Here is a 10,077-nt window from a genome sequence, read left to right on the forward strand (position 1 = left end):
GTCTTCTCTACAAAACATGAGAAACAAAAGCCATTTCCTCATAAAGGTGTAGTTTCAAATTTAGACGCCCAATCCAAGGCTCTGCCGATAAAATGGAGCCGTATTCTTATTTATTAAGGGTGTGTTTATTCGTATCCATGATTGCCTTGATTGCTAGTTGTTCCATGGTTTGATATATATATATATATATATATATATATATATATATATATATATATATATATATATATATAAGTTTTCTTAAAAGATGAATAGTTAACTGTGTCCCTTTTGGCGTAAATGGTCCCCTGTTTATGTATGTGTGTTCAAATCGTCTTTGGGTCATTTTATGTCAATATCCGTATCATTTGTGGACACGTGTCCTTCATCGTTCGTCGGATTTGTTGATGTTTATATCAGCGACATTCTGGAATTTTACACCGCCTCTCCTATCAAATGTCCTTTCTATTCTCTGTTCGCATCCCCACAACTACCGCTCGCTTTCTTTCCCATGTCTGTTCATCGGCTGCAGTCGGGTGTTTCTCACACACACTCTCTCTCTCATATCGTGAATTCCGACGACGCACCAGTGATACCCACTACTTCCCCATTTATTGACCATAAGTTGAGACGTGCATCGATTTTTGAGGGATGGAACCGCCGACAATACAATGCTACGTCTCTCTTCTACATAACTCTTTCTTGATCGAGTTGTTCCGACAGCACATATGTTCCCGCTCCACCACACCACCGACTTCATATTTGTTTTTTGATTCCATATGTTTCGTTTGTTCACCACCTTCCTGATGAATTTGTACATCTGAACCGTTGATAGAGTGCAGTTGATCATCTGGTAAGGTTTCAATTTTCGATTTTCACCATCCTTCTCGACTTCTTCTTTTCATTCTCTTTTTCTATATTTTGATTAGTTAGTTTTTTGAATGATACATAATCCAGTATATGAAATTTGATTGTAGCTCTTAGGATGCACACCAACTGCTCGATAAAATGTTTTAACCAGGTTTTTCAATTTTTTTTATCAGATGATAACAACCATACGCATGGGGACGGGATTGTTAGGGAGTGATGCAGAGGGTTAAAGATCAGCAACTTTCAACATCTACAAAACCAGCATCCATTGTAATTGCACGCCAGGTCTTTGTTAAAATGCCCAAGTTAGTTATTATTTTCATTATATGTCCCAACCAAAAGATATGCTTAACTGTGTACAAAGAACTTCATTTCACCACTTCAAGATTGGATTCGCTTTTATTGTAAGCTCTTGGATCCAACCAGCCTTACACATATTATCCCTGTTACCAAGTTCCTTGGATTCTTAGCTACTGGAACTACAGGTTATTCTTTTCAATGATTTGGATCCTCAAATCAAATATTTTTTTGTGAGCCAAGAATAATAACTAACAAATAATGTTTTGTACATCTTTCCAGCTGATGCGAAGACATTGGTTCAACAGGCAAGAAATGAAGCAGTTGAGAAGCATCATCACTGGTAAACTCCAAGACCTATTGAGGGGTATTATGGTCATTTTCTCAAGACTTTCTAACTAACCTGATGCACGTCCCCAATATAATGAGAAAGATACATAAGTGCTTTAGTCAAATTATCTGTAATCAAAGATTCTTTGAAGAGTTTTCCATTTTTCAAAAATTGTAAAAAAAAACAAATCAAAAATTGAAAATTGGTGCTTACAGTTAAGTACTGAGTTTGAGGCATTATAGCCTGTAACAAGTTGCTCAGTGTAATTATAAATTGCTCCAGTAACACAATTATCTTTCACTCCATAAGCATTATGTTTTGTATTTAACTTGAAAGGTATTTGCGTATTCTTAACAAGGAGGAAATGCTTAGAACTTAATTACATAAGCATGATAGTTGATTGGAATGTAATGTTACAGTTTTAGTCCCTAAACTTTTCTCTCTATTCCATAAACGACCCCAAAATCTATTTCTTTAGTAAGGGCGTGTTTGGCACGGAGCTTTTGGAAGCGTTTTGGAGCTTCTAGCTTTTAGCTTTTGACAAAAACGCTTTAGTTTAAACAAAAAGCTTCGTTTGGTAGTACGAGCGTTTAGCTTTTAGTTTTAACAAAACGCTCCGATTTTAAAAGCTACTTCATGTAGCTTTTAACAAAACGCTCCGGAGCTTTTGAAATCAATTTCCATAATTACCCTTAAAAATATATTTATATATATTTTTTATTTTTAATCAATTGTCCTTTTATGTAATTTTATATATTTCAAAAACTTCCAGCTACTTTTGCCAAACATTTATATAACAAATAAAAGCTACAGCTTCCCGCTACCAGCTACCAGCTATTCGCTACCAGCCACCAGCTAACCGCTATCCACTTCCAGCTAACAGCTACTTTTGCCAAACACGCCCTAAGTGTGAGTTGAAAATGTAGAAAGAAACAGGATAATTGAGATGAAATTAAGGGAAAGTGGTAAAACTTACTGTAGTAATCATAGTTGCATCTATAAGGTACAACTTACCATTTTATAATTGTAAAAGGACAAACCCGTAAAAATTCTTGTGACCCATGTCTATTTTGGTAAACGATGCTTATTGGATAAAGTTTCATTTACTTCAGAATATTGTATTTCCCGGAGGATCAACCATGTTTAAAGATTTCCATCGAAGGTTACAAAGGGAGATAAAAAAGATTGTGGGTGCACGTGTTCATGCATCAGAAGCAAAATTTAGTAATGAAGTGAAAGTAAGTATAATTAATTTAACCGATAATTTTCAATAAATTATATATGTTATTTCATTTTTTTTGACAAAAAAAAAGGTTATATTAATTTTGGTTTCAGCCACAACCGGTTGAAGTTAATATAGCGAGCCATCCTATCCGGAAACAAACAGTATAGTTTGGAGGCTTTGTAGTTGCATCAATATAGGAATTTTTTCGTACTTTTTTATTATTATTATTTTAATCGGCAATTGAAATGCTAATTTAGTATTCATTTTTCATATTTTTATTAGTCCTACTATGTTTTTATGATTTTTATTTACGTTTGGATCAGACTTGCCATACAAAAGCGGAATATGATGGGGCAAGCATATGCATAATAAATCCTGTTTTCAAGGTATATGTAGATGTGCATCTGGTTCTTTTTTAGAAGTATAGATTTTTGTGTAGGTACTTAGACTTGAATAAATTGGTTATAGTGAGTGGAGCTTCATCTACTTCTCTGCGCCTCATAATCGATCATGTAACTTTTTTATAAATTCATTTTTGGATCTTTTTTTTATTCATTTGCAAATAATAAGGGCTAGATTAATATATACATATTTTTAGTATATATTTGCTCTGGCTTTTATTGGATTTTTTTATCAATATTGGTGACATTAGAGGGGAGCCATTTCAATTTTTGCCAAAAGTTAATCCGTGTTTTCGTGGATCGTTCTCTTCTGTCCTCTCTTGCTTCATAAAAACATATATTCCTCTCGATCAAAGCTTGGAATAAAAAGAATCATGATTCATGAAAACAAATGGAAATGGGACATCAACATTATACGCAAACACAAGGATTCCATCATCTCAGTAAACAAAGTGCAGGTTCCACACACAGTTCCGATCAAATCGTGGAATAAAAAGATTCTCGATTAAAGATACTAACATCAAATGGGTTGTTATGTATACTTTGTATTATTATTTTAATGATAGCTTTATTGTTTTTTAATGAGCAATCGGTTGCAAAACGTTCCAATAGGGTAGTCTCATGTTTTTTCTTTGTAATTTTCCATTTAATGAATGATTGTTTGTTATCTGAAGGTCTTAATATGTAAAAATGTGAAACTACAGAGGGCGACAATAGAGGAAATGGAAGGCATGGATGTTCTTTGCAGTGATAAAACAAGAACTTTGACACTGAATAAACTGTTGACCAATATTTAATAGAGGTTTTTATTATTTCTCTGAACATTCAATTGGTTTTAATGTATATTTAGTTAAAAAAAATTTAATTAATCAATTTTTCTTTTTGTAGATAAATGCTAAAGGAGCGGATGTTGGCTTATATGGTGGTGTTCATGGCTGCAAGAGCACCTGCAGTTGAAAATCAAGATGTAATATGCAATAGATTCTATATTACGAATGTTGGTGACCCAAAGAAGGTAGGGCATAAATCATTAATGAAGTTATCAGTGGACAAACCATTGATGAAGGATAGAAATTTTTTTGTTTGTTTGTTTATCATTTCATTGAAGCTTCTTTTTCAATATTATCAGAGGGAAGGGCATAAAAGACCAAAAAAGTACACAACCTGAATCCATGTTCTTTGTTGTGTAATCTGCAAGAAAGTTAGGTTAGAAGCAGCAACAAAAATTTTGTTAATGATGCAAACATAGGATCTGATAAGGTAATCATATGAATTTTAATAAAATTAGAAAAAATGATGTTCGAATCTTTTTACTCACTAGAACTTTAACTTTATTTTTGTTCGACATTAATGTGAAGCATCAAGTGATTGGTGCCAAAATTGCATAAGCATTCTATACTTTACAAACGGATACCAAATCTTTGGTTTCAATTGGTTTGTCACGAGGTATACATGGTAACAGGTATGTTATATATGATTGATTATTGAATTTTAGAGGGGATATCCACCTATTTCTACTTAATATGGTAGGATATGGCTTTTAATTAGACGTGGATGTCATCAAATAAGTTGTTGGTAAGAAACTAAGAACCTGATCAATGGTCATTTAAATTCCCATACTTATACCTAGTTACCTTCATCTTAATCTTTTTATGGTTGGATGTGTTTTTTTATAATTCTAGGTGATTGTTTGTATGATGTGCAAGAGGTAGGTTTTCTCAAAGCTACTTGAACAAAAATACACATGCCAAGTTATACAACGATACATATTTTCTCATTTTCATACATTATGTTTTAATTTCTCAAAATGTATGTCGTCTCTAATTTTTGCTATACTTTCTTACCATCTTCAATTAAACACACAAATTTTTCCCTAATTCGACAATTCTAAAATTTCACATGCTTCCGGATCTACTGTTGATTCCTTTCATTCTCTTTTTTTTAGGTATTTAGAAAGGCTGGTGGAAGTGGATTTACAAATTTTGACAACAAAACTTGATGAGGTGAATAATAACATAATGATTCTGAACCTTTTTATACATGTGAAGCTAACTTTCACTTTATTGCACTCTATTAATACAATGATGACCTTAGGTTGCTTGCAGCTCTTGACGAGACAATGAACTGAGTAAAGAAATCAAAATATATATCTAAAGAGGAAAACATGTCATGGTTCCTTGGCAAGAAATGGAATCGAATTTAACTCATATTATAAACATTATTGGTGTGTACAGATATTACTTTCATATAATCTTTCGGGCAAATTTTTCAAAAATGGTTCAGTTCATGTTTTTTCAAGTGTTCTGTTAATACCATTTTTCTGTGCAGGTCTGTTGGACTCAGTGATGGTGTCTTTTGGTTCATAAACGTAACTCAAATTGATATTATCATGTTTCCATTCTATTCAATTGTTACTTTCATTTATGTTAAAGAATTATCTTTGGCGATGAATTACTTTTTTTAACTAAAATGATGCTTTTGTGTATTTAGGCTTTCACTCTTCACATATGGATAAACTTTAAACAGCAATAGAAAGATATATTGATCACTTTACAACATTTCACAAGTGAAAGATTAAGATGTTGATTGCATAACTTCTGAGAAGTTAAGAGAACACTTGAAACCACATGGAACAAAGGAAACATCATCTTTTTGCTTCTTGGTATATTGACCACTTTACAACTTCTGAGAAGAAAAGAGAACACTCGCTTCAGATCATCTACAATATTAATGTGGTCATTACATATTTAATAAAATTAACTAATAAGATGGCAAATTCATGATAAGAGGTGTCAGAATAAACCTGATAGCAAAAAACGTTCATGTCAAAACTGTCATTGACTAAAACCATGGTCGTAACCGAACCCCGCGGAGCGGGGTACCCAGCTAGTTTTATTTATTTATTTATTATTATTATTATTATTATTATTGTTATTATTATTGTTAGATTTGTTATATTATTATTATTATTCTTATTTTTAAATTCGAGCTTTACTTTCTAACATTTTTTATCTCATGGAAGATCCTTGTATTTTCAATTTTTATGATGGTTGGTCCCTCACTCATATAGAAAAACTTTTATATCCTTTTTAATTTCTTTTATATTTTTCTTTAATTAAAACGATTAAAAAACAAGAAATAAAAAAATAAATTGCAATCCCACCCTACCTCTATTTACCATCGTCTTCTTCTTCTCAACTCTGTCTTTTTTTCTTCTATCAGTAACCTCCTGTCCTATGCAGTTATCGCGATCGAAAATCAAATAGCGGTTTTTACGGTGGTAAAGCGCTGATATATATATATATATATATATATATATATATATATATATATATATATATATATATATATATATATATATAATCGGTATAGACCATTCGAACATTTACAGTTATTAAGTTTAATGTTTAAGCATTAGTTAGTTTATTAGTATTTCTTAATAATAGCATAAAGAGATAAAAAAAAGTCAAACAAAAGTAAGGGATAGTCATACAAGAGGAGGGGTTTGTTTACATGCAGAAGATCATCCGGAAAAAAAGGAAAAAAACGGTGGAAATTTTTATGATAAAAACACACTATTGGGTTTGAGTTTTGACTGATTGGGCATACTATAACCATATATAACCAAAAAAAAGTAGTGGGCTCATTCATTTAATTCTAGATCTAATAGCCTAAGTAGCCCATTATGGACGAAAATCGAAAAGCGGTAATAGCGGTGATATTGCGGTCATAAGTTTCGCGGTTAATAGCAGCAAATAGCGCCGATATTAGCGGTACCACAATTACTAAACGCTATTTTGAAAATGTAGGTCCTGGAACACCGCGAACCGCTATAGCGCGCGATTGATAACATAGCTCCTGTCAACCACCATCTCTTCAACGACGCCGCCACCACCATCTATCCTTCTCTCTTACTCTTTTACTGAGCCTCTAGTCACCATCATATCTCTTCCTACACCAATCTATCTACTCTACCTCTCATATCGGAAATCATCGTCGGCAGCATCGATGTAAATCAAAAAGTTTGTTTCCCCTAACTCTTCCTTCCTCTCGTAACAATTAAAGTTTGTTTCCCCCAACTCCTCTTTCCTCTCGTAACAATTAACCATTGTCCTCTAAAATTGTTGAAACAACATAGCAACTTTGAACATTGTAATAGCGCTGGTAGGAATACCCAAATATGCATCGACGTCATCAACATCTTCATTGTTCAGCAATCGAGGAGCAAATACGGATTTTGATTTTTCCCAACGAGAGTCGAGAGAAAAGAGGAATACCAGGAGAAGTTAGTTGTTTGTTTCCAAATAACTTCAAATTAGAACAATGTAACACCCCGTTTCTGTTTAACTATTTTAAAAAGGAATATAAATATTAGAATAATTAGTAATATAAAAAATGTTAATAAATAAGGTTTTAGTTAAAAAAAAATTATAAGATTGTTTCCATCTAATTATCAAGTAATTAATTAAATAAATAAGTAAAGTTTATTTAAAATAATAATAATAATAATAACAATAATATAATAATAATAATGACCATAATAAACGAAAAGTGAATTGAAAGAGACTAAATGTGCATTTTAGAAACTCGATTTAAATAGAAACTAGAGTTAGGGGTTAAATATGTAAAAGGATGGAACTCGAATGGTCTTTCTTGCCAAATTTGGAAAAACCAACCACATGTCCCCTTCTTCTCGAAACAGGGAGAAGGAGACTCCACTCCATTTTTGTTTGAACCTGCATAGGAATCTCGGACTCTATATAAAGAAACAAACCCAAACCCTTATTTTATCGATAAAACAAAAGTTGGGTGTGCTATTGTTGTGCAACAGAGAGATATTGATACTCGATATGTAGCCTTCCTATGAACTTTTCCGATCACCAGCTCCGGTAGCTGTGTAACGCCCGCAGATTCGGGCTTGAGAAAATAATCACATTATTAGAGAAGCTGAAAAGAAAGCAAGGCTTGCTCGTGAAGCAGAGGAAACATTGAAAGCTCAAACAACTATCTTTCCTCTGTGGACATTTGAGCAAATTTTGAAAGAAGCCATCAAAAATCCAAACAAATACTGGCTGGAGCCTATTGGGTCATTCGACTTGGAGAATTCCTCGGACCTACAACTGGATATGCCAATCACTCCGAAGGCTTTTCTCTTTTGCAACTTTGATCTGATTGCGACTGCTTCTCCAGCTGACAAGGGGTGCTAATCAAGCTCTATGTTCGTTTTATTTGAAGCACATGCGTCCACAATATGAAACGTGGAGCTCAAAGAAGATCACAACAGTTAAGGTGTTCGGACCAATTCAAACTGAGAGCTTCATCAATGCTCGTTCAAGGTTGCTTGCGAGGCTGTGAGTTCAACTCACGAATTTACACTCATATGTCTACCTTGCCTCAACCCATTCGATTGGATTTCTCTGTTAATTCTACTGAAGAAGGATCCACAAAAGTTCGAGCCTATCATAGGACATCTAAAGTGAATGTGGTTTGCTACATCCACGAGATTGTGAATATGGATGTGAAGATTGTTGTTGTGTTGCACAAGAAACCCACTGTTCTCCCCAAGGAGCCTCCGAAGGACCTTGATACGATGAAGTTGGGGAGGATACGAAAGAAGGACTGGAGTGTCGCATTTCAGATAAAAGAGAGGCCAGATGCGAACTTTCACAAAACCTGCTTCTGCTTACCAGTCAAGCATCTATACTTAACTTCCTGTCTCGAATACATCGTGGACTTCGTAAGTTCGAACAAAGCGAACAGTGTTGCGGATAAGAAGTGCTATTCGTACATGATCAATGGTATGTCCTGGTTCGCATGTCCTTGTTGGGAATAATTCCAAAAGTGTTCAAAGTGCCAAAACGTCAACAACAATGAAGAATTTGCCTTCCTAATTGACACAAAACAGGAGATTTTTGGGGCTATATTGTGTTGTGTCAATTTTGTATTGTATTATTATAGTCCATTAGTAGTGGGTTGGGCCTGTCCACCTGGATTATTTATTGTGCTAGGGTTAGAGTATTTATAGTGCATGCATGCACCGTGTTTTCATATCGATCCTCTTGTAACCCTACTCTGCCTTTATAAGTGACTTAAACTCTTATTGGCCATTTCCATGAAGTTACGACTTTATTTTCTCATATCTTTCTCATAAATAACCAAATTTCCCTTTTGGTCAATAGTTAACTAAAAGTCAACATTCTCAAAATTTTGGGTTCTTACATGTTGTCTTCAAAAAACAAAAAAAAACCAAAGATTAGATATATCTTCAAATAATTAAACAAATCCTCCCAAAAAGGGCATCGATGATGAGGTTATGCATTGGTAAGATGATGATTGGATTTAGGGGTTTGATGGTGATGCGTTGATTGAATGGTTGATGATGGAGGTGGTGTGGTGAGTAATTGATTATGGTGGTGGTTTAGTGTGTGATTCTTGATGGCATGGTGTGATGTATGGTTACTGATTTCAATGGTACGAGGAATGGTTTCTTATGGTGGTATGCGGATGAGAGTGGCTGGTGGTTGTGAGTGGTGTTGATGTGAGGGTATCATATTCTAGGTTTCAAATTTTCAAATAAGAAAGAATGTGGAAGTGAGGGGAAGGGTTGCTCTCTCTCTTTCTCTCTCTCTCTCTCTCTCTCTCTCTATATATATATATATATATATATATATATATATATATATATATATAATTATATATTACATCATTCAACAATAAAAAAAAAGATTTCTTTCTATTTCTTTTGCAACGTTCTTAATGACACACTTCTTTTTTTACTTATATCTTATTTTTATTTTATATTTAAAAAAGGACAATCCAACAAATACAAAACAAAGATATTTTTTAGTTTGCAAAATAAAAATCAACACAAGAAAAAACTAATAAATGATATGACATGTGGTGGTATTTCTTATAATTTTTTTTTAAAAAATGCTAAAAAATAAGGATAAAAGTTGTGTATTGCATGTGTTGTC

The 10,077-nt window shown here is 33.4% G+C and overlaps 1 protein-coding gene across 14 annotated transcripts; it reads left to right on the plus strand.

The window, feature by feature from the left end:
* The first annotated feature begins 257 nt into the window (after window positions 1–257).
* On the plus strand, window positions 258–6,064 carry LOC145095726 (actin-related protein 3-like). Of its 14 annotated transcripts, none has more exons than XR_013687789.1 (11): window positions 258–832; window positions 1,023–1,334; window positions 1,429–1,489; window positions 2,590–2,715; window positions 3,026–3,088; window positions 3,808–3,905; window positions 3,992–4,118; window positions 4,233–5,106; window positions 5,198–5,327; window positions 5,432–5,471; window positions 5,594–6,064. XR_013687789.1 is itself a non-coding variant. In XM_079035947.1 (9 exons), exons 4-6 carry the CDS (start codon window positions 2,617–2,619, stop codon window positions 3,898–3,900), a joined length of 285 nt encoding a protein of 94 aa, XP_078892073.1. In that variant the 5' UTR covers window positions 258–832; window positions 1,023–1,334; window positions 1,429–1,489; window positions 2,590–2,616; the 3' UTR covers window positions 3,901–3,905; window positions 3,992–4,118; window positions 4,233–5,106; window positions 5,198–5,554. The 14 variants fall into 14 exon arrangements, 2 of the variants coding, with proteins under 2 accessions (XP_078892073.1, XP_078853818.1); XR_013694962.1 differs by lacking the exon at window positions 5,594–6,064 and having other exon boundaries at window positions 4,233–4,678; window positions 4,786–4,811; window positions 5,049–5,106; window positions 5,198–5,554; XR_013694446.1 differs by lacking the exon at window positions 5,594–6,064 and having other exon boundaries at window positions 4,233–4,565; window positions 4,634–4,678; window positions 4,786–5,106; window positions 5,198–5,554.
* The last annotated feature ends 4,013 nt before the right edge of the window (window positions 6,065–10,077 follow it).

The sequence above is a fragment of the Lactuca serriola genome, chromosome 1, assembly GCF_051521515.1.
Source record: "Lactuca serriola cultivar US96UC23 chromosome 1, Lser_US96UC23_V15, whole genome shotgun sequence".
Lineage (NCBI taxonomy): Eukaryota > Viridiplantae > Streptophyta > Magnoliopsida > Asterales > Asteraceae > Lactuca > Lactuca serriola.

What these genes read in the sequence shown, in the direction of transcription:
- LOC145095726 (XM_079035947.1), top strand. Translation starts at nt 2,617, where the DNA reads ATGTTTAAAGATTTCCATCGAAGGTTACAAAGGGAGATAAAAAAGATT. An exon ending in AATTTAGTAATGAAGTGAAA is followed by an intron (nt 2,716 to 3,025) that starts GTAAGTATAATT and finishes CGTTTGGATCAG; the next exon opens with ACTTGCCATACAAAAGCGGA. An exon ending in TAATAAATCCTGTTTTCAAG is followed by an intron (nt 3,089 to 3,777) that starts GTATATGTAGAT and finishes TGTTATCTGAAG; the next exon opens with GTCTTAATATGTAAAAATGT.